The sequence below is a fragment of the Arachis stenosperma genome, chromosome 6 (genome assembly GCF_014773155.1).
Source record: "Arachis stenosperma cultivar V10309 chromosome 6, arast.V10309.gnm1.PFL2, whole genome shotgun sequence".
Taxonomy (NCBI): domain Eukaryota; kingdom Viridiplantae; phylum Streptophyta; class Magnoliopsida; order Fabales; family Fabaceae; genus Arachis; species Arachis stenosperma.
In genome coordinates, this window is record NC_080382.1 from 2,266,345 (window position 1) to 2,281,880 (window position 15,536).

The window sequence follows — 15,536 nt, forward strand, 5'->3', positions numbered from 1 at the left end:
ATTTGGTTTGTTTAGGCTGTTTAAAAGAGAGATTGAAATCGAAAAATAAAAATTAGAGACAGAAACTGAGAGATTAAAATTAAATTAAATTTTTATATTGTGTTTAGTATAAAATGTACCAAATTAAGTTATGTCTCAGTTTTTTGTTTGATTTAAAATAAAAATAAAGACTAAAATAAATAAAATTACTAAAATATCTTTACTAATTAATCACCTTTACTAATTAATCAGTAACAAAGCCACCTTAATTAATCAGCAATTTAGCATCACACATAGAACTAAAAAGCATAAAATCAGCACAAACATTAATCAAATTCCAACAATAACTATTATTTAGAAGTCAAAATTAAACAATACATTCAAGATAGCAACCAGGTCAATCACAAACTGCTAACTAGAAACTAGAATAACCAGTAACAATTTGAGTTCAAAGCTTATGAAGGATATGCCTTCAAATTTGAATAGAACTCAGGATACTTACATTTAGGAAAAAATTTAGCAATTATTTCAAAGCAGAACAATCTTCAGAGTCGAAGTAGATGAAACTATAGTTATCCACTTAAAAGTTTTTCAATTCAATTCAGTCCCCAAATTAAACCAAAAGATTCCATATAGCAACGAGAATCAATCGATGGAGCTTGAAACTTACCTTGGAAATCCAGAAAACATCATAATATGCATAAAGCATCGAAATAAACAGATTTATTAAAAATACGGATTGGATCAGTTCGAATAATCATATAATTAATTAGAATAAAATTTGTAAGAAAAATTAAAAAAAAAAGTAAAAAGAAAAAAAATTATGTAACACAAAAAAAAACAAAATTAAATAATGAGAAAAAAGAAAATGGTAATCGAAGTAAGATTAGGATTAATAAAAATTTTATATATATTCTATTTTTTATTTTTTAATATAATATATTGTGTAATCAAATAATTGAATCAGCTCGAGCTCTGCAACCTAAAATCTGATCTCCAAATCGATTAAGGTTGAATATAATTAAATATTTAAATTTTATCTGATGACCAGTCGAATACATTATTCAATATATATAATCAGGTTGAAAATATGGCTAATGATAATGAAGCGACCAGAATCCAACTAAGTCTTTGCTGTAACGTAACCCTAAACACACATTATTTGGTTGTATACCATATTTATTGTTTAATTTATTCAAAGTAATAAATTAGGCAAAAGCCTATAGTCACCACACCTTTACCCACTCCCACCTTCTGCTAATAAAACAACAAACAACCAACTAAAAGGACCGTCCATACACTTACCCTTGGAAGTTGGAACCATGCATGGGTGTTAGAAAAAGATTCTCAATTTCATTAAGTCAATGCAAACCTATATTGAACTATCATTAAACCATGCATATACATAATTGCTCGGATACACACGCGCCTAGTTTGTTAAGCTAAGGAAAACACTTTTCTGCAAACAAATACAATTTAAAAAGTAGATGATAGTAGAAATATTGTCCGAGCAATTCTTAAAATTCACGATTTCAGTAGCTAAGAAAAAGGTGGTTATGGTTGCCTTTTAAATTTAGAAGTGATAATTTGTAAGATAAATTTATAATTTTTTTAACCGTATTTATTAAACAGAATTTATGATTAATCTGATGTTGGTAGTTATCATTTTTTTTACCGTATAGGCAAAAATGTTTTTCTTTTATTTATAAAAAATTAAAAATAAATTACTAAAATAGCACTCAAAAGTTTGTATCATAGATAAAAATAAGTCCAAAAAATACAAACGACAAAAATAATTCAAAAAAATGCAAATGACAAATAAATTTTTAAAATATTTAAAAATGTGACAAAAATAGTTATATATTAAATATATATTTTAAAAAATTATTTTAGAAATTAAATTTTGATGTAATTTTTTTAAATATTATTAAAAAATAAGATAATTTTATCCTTAAAATTTGATAATTTTATGTTAATTGAACTAAAAAAATTATTGTAAATGACTAAATTTTTAAAAAATTTAAAAAATAGAGATTAATTTTTTTTTAAATTTTGTGTATGTATCTTTTAAAAAATTATTCAAATGTTGCCACAAAAATTTGGATAAAATAAATAAATCGTTTGTACTTATAAAAATATATTTAGTTTTTTAATATATTTTTAAATTATTCAAAAAAAATTTATTGTTCGTATTTTTTTAGATTATTTTTGTCTGTACTATAAGTTTTTGAGTCCTGTTTTAATAGTTTATTCAAAAATAAATAAAAAAAAGAAACAACAAGTGAATCTCAAATCTCCTGCATCTAAATTTCTCATTAAAATTATTATCATATCTGTGTGCGTGGAGGTTCCGGATATGATAAACAAATGTTAATTTCTTGATATAAATGTATTGTTATGATGTATGTCTATTTCAATATTATTTGATTGGATAGTCATTTAAAAACCAGACATTTAACTATAAATAATTTTCTTTTTATTCTCTGATCACACATTCATTAATAGCAGTAAACTTTCTTCTTTTCTATTTTTTAAATTCTAATGCTTATTTTTTTTTACCATCCTTTGTTTCTTCTTTTATTGGTGGAACACCCTATTTTTATTAAGATAAACAAAGTTGCTCTTTTTTTTGGGTTTTTTCTCCGGTCAGATAAACCCTTTGTCATTGTAAATGCTTGCAAAAACCAAGGCAGAAGAAGTCAAAAAGCTGACCCAATTTCTGATTTGGTCTAAGCCCAATAAAATAAGCCTCACGACTGGCCAACAGAAAGATGGTGCCGACAAAATTGACCATATTCATAGCTGCGAACCTCCTCCTATTTTTGCATGGCCCAAGACAACAAGGCCCTGTCATAATCTACAGATTTTCTGAAACTTGAGTCTCTGACAGTGTGCAGTTTGGACCACAGTGCCACACAATCCCAAAATGAAGAAAATATCAATGTGAAAATTCAGGTGCTCCACTTTATGTAGAATTAATAGTTGAGAATCGTTAGATAAAAATTTAGTCAAATTAGTCAAATCATCTAACCACGCTCAATTATCAATTTCAGATGAAGTCAACTGCCATCTGAGTTTTCACCAAATATCAAATACTCAATGAAAACTCGAGACATGGTTAACTTCATCTAAATGAACAACTAGCAAGGCTAAACAAGAAGGCATAGCATAACATAGAAACAAAGAAGAATGGCTCCAGCAGTCTATCAGCACCATGAAATTGCAATGATATTCGTTATTGAAAAGAATAAAGGTACAAAAAAGTCTAGGGACTAGTAACTTTTATATTTTGTGATCAGTAGCTAATCATTAAAAGAAGAGTGAGTGATCTCCCACTATTGAATGTAATCTCACACCAATAAAAATACTATTGATGACCAATTGATGGGTATAAAACACAAAAATTACTGTCCCTAACACTCCTCTCAAAGTACATAGGTAGCTCAACTTGTTCAGTTTTCACCATTGGGAGGGTTGTTTCCTTTGCCATAGTAGTATTGAACAACAAAAGGCAACGCCAGCATGAGCAATGCCACCAGGATCTTCACAGCAAAGCTATGATTGGCGTTGGTGGCGGCGGGTGCGGGTGCGTGTGGCGGCAGAGCATGGTTTTCTCCGCCGGAAACAGTGGTAGAAGTAATGGTGTCAGTATCAAGCTCTCCAACATAGTATGTTTCCAACATTTCTATGGCAGATTCACTGTGCCCAACTTCGTCAAATCCAACGGATGCATCCTTCTCTGTAATGTAAAACAGACATAATTTCTAGTTTTCTACTCTGAGTTGAAGCATCAAACAGTTTAAGGATATTAATTAATTACCATCGGCGGCCACCAGGAAAACATCACCACCTCCTGGATGATCATACAAAAATGAGGTCACATCATAGACCTGCAAAGCCATGCATGTCCATTGAATTATTTATGGTATAACTAATTAAGTATAGGTGCATGCATCCAATGAATTTGCCTCTGTAGAAATCAATATAATTAAGAAATTTTCCATCTAATGAAGTGTTGTTACTGCTGCAATGGATTGGATTTATGCCGATTATTTGATAAGAGTAAAAAACAAACCTTGCCATGGATAATAATCCAGCAATCTTCTTTGTGATTGTGCTTACCGACCTCCTCAAAGGTATAAGTTTTGGCCATTGCTGCCTCTGCTAAGCTTCAGGGTGAGTGTTGAGATGAATAAGAAAACCACAAAACTTGAGATTGGCTTTTCAGAGACCTCAAGTCTATTGGAAATCACAAAACCCCGCAAATTCTTCTAATTTATATCTGGTTGGATCCTAACTACGTCGTTTCGCTATGGCTTTTTATTGCGGTGCCTCTGAAATGAGCACAAAAGCTTTATAAGCATTGGATATGCTATTTTTCATAAACTATTAAATTTTAATAAATAAAAATCAAAAGTTATCATGAAAAAGAGGAGATAGATTTTCATAAATACAAAATATATTAGTACATAAATAAATAATTTTTTAAATGACAAATATAATATTTTATTTTTAGATAAATAATTATAAAATATATATAAATACACAAAATATGATTTATTTTTTGTTCATTAAGATTAGTTATTATGTAATAATATTTTTTTGATATTAAAAATTCATGTTAGAATAATATTTTATACTGTAATATAAAAATATAAATAATTAAATTTTATTTTGTATTATTCTACAAATAATTAAATTATTTTATTAAAATATTTGTAAAAATATAATTTATTTAAAATATTATATATAATATATGAAAATGTTGAGTTTTTAAAAATTTTTTTTTAGAAAAACTGTTTTGAATTATTTTATTTAACGATTATTACGAGGGTTATTTTTCAGGTTTAGCTCAGCTACCGAAATTGGGTTTGGGTAATAAGGAACGTTGGCATCAAGAGAACATTTTATTTTTCGTATTATAGATAGTGATAAGGAAAAGTATAGGTTACCAACATATTATCTGCCAACTTTTATTAATTCTTATTTATATTTGTGTTTTATGGAAGTGTGTTCGTAAATGTGTCTAATAATTAATATATTTTAAATACATATATAAAGAGATACATCCAGAAAATATAGTTATAAAGACACTTCTATTAAACACAGTTATAAAAAAGACATTTTTATTAGACACATCTATAAACACACTTTCATAAAACACAATTATAAATAAGAGTTGACAGAAGTTGACAGATATGCTGTTGGTAACCTAGCGGAACCGTATTGATAAAGACTACTTATGCAGTTATGCTTGATATAAAGGAATTTAAAACAGTTTTTCTAAAAAATTGAAAAAATGAAAAGCTTAACATTTCTATGTATTGTATATATAATATTTTAAATAAATTACAATTTTACAAGTATTTTGATAAAAAGTTATATTATGTAATATTATTTTTAACAAAATTAATTAGTTAATAAATTTTTAATAAAACAATATAATTATTTGTTAAATAATACAAAATAAAATTTAATTATTTTATATTGTTATGTTATAATTTAGAATATCATTTTAATATGAATTTTTTATATTATAAAAATTTTACTACATCATAATTGATCTTAATGAACAAAAAATTATTTATATTTTTTGTGAATTTATATGTTTTTTATTTATTCAAAAATAAAATGTTATATTTATTATTTAAATATTATATATTAAAATATATTTATTTATGAATTAATATATTCTATATTTATTAAAATTTACTAATATTTTTTTTTCTATAACAGATTTTAATTTTTATTTACTAAAATCTAATAATTTATAAAAGGTGACTGTGGACTAGATTGCTTACAATTTTAGACGCATTCTCTTTCTTTCCGCACCCACCATTAACCATTAATTGCTCCATTAATGTGTATCGGAAACGAAATCACAACCAAATTAATTCATTTGCCAATGTATATTGTACCGAGCGGGGTAACTTTTTTTTCTTTAGTTAATTATTATTGGAACTGGGAAAAAAATAAAAATGAATAGAAATGAAATTATAGAATATATTAGCCAATAGCCGCACCAACGACTTGCTTGTTGAAATTTTATTAATACGGATCAAGCTTTCCTAAAACAAAAAAGATGATAAAATAATAAAGTAATATTTTAATTATTAATAATTTACAAATAATAAATCTTATAAATTTAAAAAGTTTAAAATATTATTCTACCGCTTTATTAATAAATTAATAATCTCTGAAGAATTTTTCCTATCAGTATTATACTACTATTTCAAACATCAAACCTGTGGCATACACGAGTCAGGCATGTCACAATAAATATTTTAATTTATAAATAATATATTATATGACCGCAAATATTATTATTTTAAATTAACATTTAATTAATAAAAATTTATATCTATATTATAGATATTTATTATATACATAAAATATATAATTTATATATATAATTATCTTAATTTATACACATAAATTAATATATATTTTATATTTGTATTTATTAAAATGTATACATATAAATTAATAAATTTATTTATTAAATATAATTTAATACGTGTGTCGACTAAATACGGACTACAATTAATAAAAAAATATTGACCCCCAAAAGTTTGTAATTTGGAAATACCGCAAAAATTTTGGAATTCGGATACATCAATTTGCTCAGGTTCGTTCATCGAAAAACTGTTGTATTAGTATATATGAACTGCGAGTGCCTCAAAATGATATAGTTGAAGAATGTTGCTTAAATTAATTAGAACTTAGAAGTAGATTGTGTGATGATTATCGTGAGAATTTATTATTTTTGATAATTAGTTAGATATTAATATTTAAAAGTATAAGATACATATATTATTAAATTATTAGACTAAAAAAATTACACTAAATAAATTAAATTGATAGTAAAATAATAATAAAAAATAATAAATTTTAATAGTCTTCTAATACTTTTCTTAATTAAAATACATTATTGTGACCAAGAATTTCAAAGATTTAGATAGCTAGTGTTTTTGAGAAATATACAACATTTTAATTTTATTAAAAATGTTAGATGATCAATATGTTTTTTTTTTAATTTGTCCTTTATTTAAACTAACTATTTTTTTTCTATTTAAAATCTTGATTCGTTATCATTTCCCATTTTTCAATTCACATGCAAGAGAAATTAAATTTATATTTATTTCACAAATATCAGACTTAATTATGATAATTGAAGAATACAATTAAAATATTCACTCTTATATTTCAAGAAGCGAGATAAAAATATAAAATCGTTTGATTTTTTGTATTCATCTTAGTAATCTAAAATATTTATTTTTTTTTAAAGTTTTTTCTTATTATTATGATTTTCTAATCATCTATTGGTACGAATTTGAATTTGAGCAAAGCTTGAACACGTTAGATCAAATATAGAGTCTGAATAGAAAAGAAGCTCTTGAGTAAGAGTTGAAATTAAAAAATTTGAATTTTCTAAATTTTAGATTTTTATTTTAGAAGATAAAATAAAATCTCTCATTACTAAATGTTTTCTCTCTCATATTTTTTTGTTTCACTTATGAAATAAATAGTAATAGATTATACTTTACTTTCTAAAGTAAAATTCAAAATGTAGAGAATCCAAATTCAAAATTAAGATCGTTCTCGACATAAGCGTGTTATGTTGAGCGTTGAAGAATAAAAGTCAAAATAAAAGTATTAATGTTCATACCATGGCCAAGAAGATTTTATTTCGACAAAGTAAATTGGTAAGAGTCGAAAGATTAATTGAAGTGTTTTATGAAAAGAATTCACAGAATAAGTTGATGCCTAGTACAAAGTGATCTATCAATTGTGATATTAGACTTAAAAGAGGAGTTTCCATAAGAGTACAAGTTAGTTTAGTATCATGTGAAGACTATTTAATAAAAGCACTTAACAAAATTCTAAACAAAAAGGTTGGGGTAATCGAAATGCAAACAAATCACAATTAAAATGTGTTTAAGAGAAAAGTTTAAGTACCCGTAATTTTAATTTATATTGGTCAATAATTTTAGTTAATAGTCTGAATATCTTAAGTTCAATAACTCAGTACCATATGTTTTACCAATACTTTTAAATATTTCTGGTTAATTGTCAGTCAAAACAATAAAATGTTGACCCTCTAACATTGTTTCGTGTTTAATTATATATTGATCCAAATCAGTAACTACCATGAACATGAGTAGAAATGATAGAGCTTCAAAAAAAAAAAATAATAATAATAATAACTGCTCCCAAAATATGGATGACTTAGTTGAGCTTCAAGCGTATATGGTATGTGAGATAATATCTTGGAGATCAAGTCCAAGCGTTAGAATTGGTATTGGACTTATAGTTAATTTATAGAATTATGCTATAAATAAGAATAAAATGTAATAGTGTGGGTATGCATAATGTAATTAAAAATTCTAATTTTTTTCTAATTTTTTTTGTAGTCTTAATCCTAAGGATCTCTATTCTATTATCTCTTATTTCTATCTAATTTTCTTTATCTCTTGATACAATATCATATCAAATGATGCTTTTATTGAGCTCCATACCAACGGCATAACCTATTTCCTTGATGGTTCGGATTCAAGTCACATTTCTTGGTATGATGCTCTTCCAATATTCGATGGTACAAACAGTTATTGTTGGATTTATTGTGCTTGAAAGCTGTGGAATACCAGAGGAATTTCGGAGGCTCCACATTTTTAGGAGGTCGCCGAGAGACTGATCGGCCTCGATCTGACATGATTTTGGCTCTGCGACAACGCAATCCGCACTACAAAAAAATGCTGAGTACCGTCAGATTTATTGGCGAAAATACAAAAAGAATCTGCCAGTAACTTTCTTCCCGTCGAATTTTACGTCAGATTAAATCCGACGGTATAAACTTCGCTGGTAAAATGTTTACTAGCATATTTTACTGTCCACTGGTAACTTGCAACGGATTTAGCGGCGGATCGGATTTCAATGGTTTAGGGACGAAATCTGATGAACGCTACTGTCTAAAAAAATTCGATAATAACGTTGAGTCCTCGCACCATTGTACCGTTGAATTTTTTTGATGGTAAATCCGACAAAAAATTGTGTTTTTTTATTTTTTAAAATAACCCGGATGATCGTTATTATCGGAATTATCATTGGTAAATCTGCCGGCAGCGTCATTTTTTTATTTTTCTTCCAATGTATAATCTATAATGGTCTCCGATAGTTAATAATTGATAGTCAACTCTCAATTAATAAAGAATAAATTAGTATTTTATCTGAAAACAGTAATTTATGTCTGATGTAAAATATCAAATATACAAAATCTAAACACGAAATGAAAGTTTGATAATGAAATACATATGATAGAACTATATTCAAATTAATCTTATTCAGATTCATAATCTTCTTTCTCTGGTTCATCATCCTCCTCTTTCGAGATAATTTTCTAATCATCAAACTCGATTTTTTTTATTTTTCTTTGTCTCCATCAACCCCGTCTTCTTCTTGAAGATTGTCGTTGTCCAGTGGTAGTGTGTCATCATACATAACAGCCGGTCTAAGGGTAATTAGATCACCAGTATCAACCACTGTTTTCGAAGAAGTTAAGTCATCAATTTGGAAAGGTTCTTAATCCTCTGTCCCATCAAACTCGATGCGACATCTTGACTTAGTCTTAACCACAACCACCCAAATAGACTTGCATGGCCTTGGATAAGGCAAATAGTATACTTGTCGTGCATTTTGAGATAGAATAAAAGGATCATAGTGCCTATATTCTCTGGTCACATTTACTTCAGTGATATTGTCGTCCTTGTGCTTTCGTGTTCCTTGTCGCAAACTTGGATCATACCATTGACATTCAAACACGCACACCTTGTACGTAATGCGACAAAAATACTCTAGTTGAATTATATTGTACAACACACTCACTACAAGAAAAAACAATATTTATAACAAAAAAAATTGTTACAAAAAAATGATATTTTGAAACAAAAGAATTTTGTAACAAAAAAAGGGGCCGTTGCAGTATGTCCCGTTACAAAAAAATTTTGTAACAAAAAATGAAACTGTTACAGTTCAAAGTGATATTTTGTAACAAATTTTTCTGATACAAAAAACCAGAAGTCGTTACAAAAGTGGTAACAAATTTTAATTTTCAAAATATTTTTTGTGACAATATAACTTTTCCTATCATAAAATTTTGTTATAAAATGTAACTTAATTTTGTAACATTTTTTCTTTAGTTACAAAAGCAAAATAATTTTTTGTAACAATTTTTTTAATACAAATTGCATGCATAATTTACTAAATTATTTTTTAAATTAACTAATATATTAACTATTTTACTAAACAAATCTACATTTATATAATATGTAAAAGCATATATAATTCAAATATGTCTCATTTTGCTAAAATTTGTTTTAAAATAAAATAACATTAGTGAGTACATTGATTAGTTCTACAAGTTATATTTCTTGCACAAGTTCAACCAAAAGTTAAAAGTTCTAACATAAATTAGTGTCTCTATGAATCAAAATATTATTGAGCCCTCAAAGTAGTATGTGGTCACCATTTTAGCACTCCTGTAAATAAGAAAAATCGAAACAAAAAATTAGAAACAAGATAGCTCTAAGCTTGTGGATTTCATCAAGTCTCTGATCGTGGCTAATCCACCGCCACTCATAGTGGCTATTTTCTAGTTGGATCACAAGGGAGGACGAAACGGTGACGGCTTGCAGTAGCAAGTGACGACTTCAGCAAGAGGTCGAGATAACACCACAGCGAACAGCAGAGAAGAAAGACAGAGGAGGGACGGTAGTGCCGGGTGCACTAGAGGGAGACCGAAAGCGCCGCAGATCGCCAATTCCTTCATGGGAGCTCGCGACGCCCGGCAATGTGCAGGTTGTAGCTGCGGTTGCTGGTCCCTTTCTGATCTTTACCTTCAGGAATAAAAAAGAGAGGAAGGAATTGACACTTCTTCATGGGTTGGGCCTCTAGTTGGTATGCTCAGTGCAACTTTGATTTTTGCAAGGTGGGTCAGCTATTCAATCAATTTTTAAAGAAAAATTTTGATATTTTAATAGATGTAAATGTTTTTAAACAATGGGATCCTGGTGGTAAATTTTTATTTTTTGAGCAGTAAGATAGAAAATATTTTAGGATTCATGATTTTTTTTTAATTGTAATTCACATTTATATTTTTAATTAGAATTTTTCTGCAACCTTGAGAGTAAGGTTGTTTTGAAGGAGAAGGTAATGCTAGAATTAGTATTGAACTTATAGCTCACTTAAAGAATTATGCTATTAATAAAAATAAAATGTAATAATGTGGGTATACTTGATGTAATTGAAAACTCTAATTCCTCTCTTGATCTTAATTCTAGAAATTTTTATTCTATTCTTTCATATTTCTATCTATTTTTTTTTATGTCTTGATATAATATATATCGTATCAAATCAAATAATCACATCAAAATTCCGAAAAAAATTTCAGTCACATTGACACTAGGAAAGAACATAGAAAGTGCATGTGAATTTGGGGGCCATTTTTTTTATTTTTTTTAATTCTTTAAATTGTGTTCTTTATTTATGGTCTAGTATTCAAGTATTTCTTTGTAGTTTTAATTTTAATTTTGTTTCTCTTCATATTTGATTTTATTTCTTTTTACATTTAAAAAAAAAACTTGTTATTCAATCAATAATACAAAGTTTAAATTCACTGTTTGCAAAGTTTATTTTGCTACTTATAGTTGATAAATCTCAAGATCGAATTCTAAGAGGAGTCGTATCTGGTCCGCAAATAAAAATCTTTATACAAACTTGGTCGACACCTCTTATCGGGGTCAAGAAACCAGAATCCAAGCAAAATGCTATCAATGGCCAAAAGATAAGGGGTGTTTATAGATCAGATTGGATATTGTCAAAATCTTTATTTGATCCATACTAAACTCATCAAATCGGATTCGATCCAATATCCGTACTTTTTATACTTAGAGCGGATATCAGACATATCCGCAAAATAAAAATATATTAAAAAATGTTTATTTCTATAAAAAAAATCAATAAAATTCATTTTTTCACTCTAATAAAACTTCTTCTTTCATTTTTTTAACGGTTTACTCCTAAAATATTATTAAACTAACTTTTCTTAAATAACAAAAGTAAAATAATACACTATATAAATAATAATTATTAATTGCAATAAAACATAAATACAACATATATATTATTTATTATTTAGTGCGGATCTGCGAATATAAATGCGATATCCACGATCCGATCCAATTAAAATGTGAATCGAATTATATCTGCAAATTGCAAATCAAACGCGTATAAATACTATAGATTTGAGGATATAATCCGATCCATGATAACTTCTAAAAAAAGATATATGATCTAATTTCTAGCAACTTGTCTAACACTTATAAGTGTTTATACTTTATACTTGTTAAACATTTTAAAATGTCAAAGTTTTAATTTTCAATGAATTATATGTACAATTTCAAATTTTGATTTGAGTTTATAAAATGTTGCCATTTTTAAAACACTGATAAGAATGTTTAGAGTGACTTCAAATCTTCAATATTATTATTTATTCATTTTAAAAAGTTGTTAATGTTCAAAAGTTACCATAATCATATATATTTTTTATAAAAACAAAGTAAAAGATGGCTTCCAATAAAAAAAAAGTTACAAAAATAATGATCGGAAATAAAATCCCACAACGACTGAAAACAATGATGACTGGATTCGAACGAATACAAGTGGAGGAAGAGCACAAAAGAAGATCACATGATTCAATTCCATTGTTCATAAAGTACACAAAAGCAAAACCTGAAGCATATATATTTAACTTGTCATAAACTAAATTACTTGGTATTTTCAGATAAACAGAGACAAGTTCCAGAGCTTAACAACTCGCCAGCCTCTGCATTAAGATCAAGATGAAGTGGTATCAAATCAAAGCTGCTAAGACATTATAATTATCTATGTGAACGAATTGAAGGCTTTCATGTTAAAAAGGAAAATAGATATATTAAACTACTATTCCACCTTAGTCCATTACAACAATAAAGAAGTCTCGTGGCCATGTGACATTGTAATTGAATTTATGCATTCTGTTGGACTGAATTTGTGGGTCATTATACTTCTTTATTGTTGTCATGTGTTAAGGTAGAAGAGTAGTTTAATAAGATAAAATGAGGAAGCTAGCTAGGGAGAATTTGAGGCTAACCAGCTATGTTATTGGCTTAAATTAGAAGCAAAGAAGCTGTGTCGTTGGTGTCACTGGTTTTGGGATTCTTAACATCCAGCAGTTCCGGATGGATTTTTCTCTTTAACATTTTCTTCATCAACTGCCCAAATAAAATCACTTAATTCAATTCTTGAAGAATTCAAAAACAAGAGGAAGAAGATGACACTTACTTTCTTGATATCTTGAATTGGGTGTGGGTTATCCTTGTTAAGACCACGGGGAATGAGCTTCTTGGTGAAAGACAGGGCATGCATATGAGCATGATTATGATGCTTTCCTTTCATGATACTACTTTGTTTTTCATCTTTGGATTTTGCACCCTCCATCTTCACATCTGAATCCGCTAAGAATAAGTCTGCTAATGTGATTCTTTCCCCTTTCTTCTTCTTTTCCATTTCCTCAATACTATTCTCATCAGTCACATCAACTTTCTTCACTTCTTCGAATGTGCTCTGCATCAATGGGTTCACTTCATTATCATCTTCACCGTTATAGTTCTCCTCATCTTCTTGTTCTTCCTCTTCTTCCTGGTCTTCTTCGCTTTCAAGTGCGTAGTACTGTTTGTTTTGGCTGTAGGAGTTGATCAATGGATCACAGCCAAGAGTGCCAATGGTCAGAATCCCATCTTTCCAACCACCAAACAATTCAGCCAACGCTACTTGTTTCATCATTCCTTCACTATCCTCATTATTGCTTCTCGTAGGTTCAATGTTTTTCATGTTGGAAGCAAACCCATCTGATGAGTAAAAGCTAATTATTAAGCAACACACACAAAAAAGAAAAAAAGTTTACAGAGAGAATTAGGCTTGATGAACCTTACCCTTGAGAGTGGTGCTATGATGAAATCTTTTATGCACCCAGTTGAATATCTGCGATGATAGATAAAATGATCAAGCATAGGATAAAAATTGAACACAAAGTGATTAGTAGAAATGCATGCAATGACCTTCATGATGGTGTTCCCTTCTCTGAGAGTTGGGTTGTGGAGTCAGGGAGGTACGTAGAAGGAGGTCAAACTTGATGATGATGATGATTATGATGTGGAACAGCAACAGGAATAATCAATGGGGAAAAAGAAAAACATTCATATTCATATTCATAAATCATAGCCATAAGGGATCACAATGGTTCCTTGAATTACGGTTTGCCACGTGGCATCCCCATAATGTGCTCCTATATGGTTTGGTCTCAGTGGCATCATCGATGTGCTCAAATTCTTTTTTGGCCTGTGTTTATTTGCTGTAAGCCAATCCCTGATGTGAAATAATTGTAAACTGTTCATGAATACTTTTGATCTCCAAAACAAGCTAAGATTTGGTCATGGTCACTGTTTAATGTACTTTTTGAGTGAATAATTGGATCAGTATTCAGTACAGTACAACTAATAAGAAATGTATGCAACTGAGTACAAGAAGATGAAAATATTGAAAGGACACTCAAGAAAGACGAAAAGTAAAGTAATTTAAGTCTATATTTGGCATGATTTACCCACCAAATTGCATTATTATTCATCATTTCATTATTCACCAAGTTGCTAGGATACAGATTTCGACCGAGATGAAGATGTTCAGATGGATAAGTGGTCATACGTGATTGGATAAAATAAGGAACGAAAATATAAGTGAGAGAATTGGAGTAGCACCTATTATGAAAAAGATGGTTGAATCGCGTCTCAGATGGTTTTAGGGGTGTCAAAAATCCCCAGGAGGCGGGGATCCCCGTGGGGACCGCCCCGAATGGGACTCCAATGGTGGAGAATTTTTTCCGTGGGGATGGGGATGGGAAGCAAAATTCCCCCGAGATAGGCGTGAGGATCCGAGCGGGGATCTCCGCTCCATCCCCGATAATTCTCCGAATATTTGAAATTTCTTAAATAATCTTACTTTATTTCTAACATAGGGTTTTTTAGTAATTTCACCAATTAAAAAAACCCTAACCTTATTATTCAGTCTTCCCTACTCACTGTGTTATTTACTGCGCCATCTACTCTCTATTCCCAGTCCCAACTCTCTTCCATCTCCACTTTGTTCAAACTCCAAAACTCTCACAGCACCATACATTGTTCTCTCCCACAGCCCCAACTCTCTCCAGTTTTCACTTGATGTTAAAGACTATATCTTATTGTTTTTTTTAGAATGAAAATTGTATTTTAAGATTTTATTTTATGGACTATAATTTACTATGTTGTATTTGTGGACTTATAATTTTGGATAAGATATGTTTGTGTGTTTGTAATAGTATTTTCTAGTTTGTGTTTTTATTTTTTGATATTTTTTATTATAATTATCATATGAATGTTAAATATAAGGGGTGGAGAATGGGGCCCCGCGGGAAATACGGGGAACGCGGA

The 15,536-nt window shown here is 28.8% G+C and overlaps 2 protein-coding genes across 2 annotated transcripts; both read right to left on the minus strand.

Moving 5' to 3' along the window:
* Window positions 1–3,295: 3,295 nt before the first annotated feature.
* On the minus strand, window positions 3,296–8,692 carry LOC130932623 (cytochrome b5-like). The gene is made up of 4 exons (XM_057861979.1): window positions 8,499–8,692; window positions 4,055–4,148; window positions 3,800–3,869; window positions 3,296–3,718 (listed from the first exon to the last, which is right to left on the minus strand). Exons 1-4 carry the CDS (start codon window positions 8,690–8,692, stop codon window positions 3,432–3,434), a joined length of 645 nt encoding a protein of 214 aa, XP_057717962.1. The 3' UTR covers window positions 3,296–3,431.
* A 3,990-nt stretch (window positions 8,693–12,682) lies between these two features.
* LOC130936477 (protein TILLER ANGLE CONTROL 1) lies at window positions 12,683–14,312 on the minus strand. The gene is made up of 5 exons (XM_057866548.1): window positions 14,133–14,312; window positions 14,007–14,055; window positions 13,357–13,922; window positions 13,166–13,286; window positions 12,683–12,859 (listed from the first exon to the last, which is right to left on the minus strand). Exons 1-4 carry the CDS (start codon window positions 14,136–14,138, stop codon window positions 13,182–13,184), a joined length of 726 nt encoding a protein of 241 aa, XP_057722531.1. The 5' UTR covers window positions 14,139–14,312; the 3' UTR covers window positions 12,683–12,859; window positions 13,166–13,181.
* Between the last annotated feature and the right edge of the window lie 1,224 nt (window positions 14,313–15,536).

Coding starts and splice junctions, on each gene's coding strand:
- LOC130932623 (XM_057861979.1), bottom strand. CDS start 8,692: ATGTCAGATCGAGGCCGATCAGTCTCTCGGCGACCTCCTAAAAATGTG. Junction 4,149..8,498: donor GGAAATAGGTTATGCCGTTG/GTATGGAGCTCA, acceptor CTCACCCTGAAG/CTTAGCAGAGGCAGCAATGG. Junction 3,870..4,054: donor GGATTATTATCCATGGCAAG/GTTTGTTTTTTA, acceptor ATGGCTTTGCAG/GTCTATGATGTGACCTCATT.
- LOC130936477 (XM_057866548.1), bottom strand. Junction 13,923..14,006: donor TCATAGCACCACTCTCAAGG/GTAAGGTTCATC, acceptor TTTACTCATCAG/ATGGGTTTGCTTCCAACATG. Junction 13,287..13,356: donor CAATTCAAGATATCAAGAAA/GTAAGTGTCATC, acceptor TTATTTGGGCAG/TTGATGAAGAAAATGTTAAA.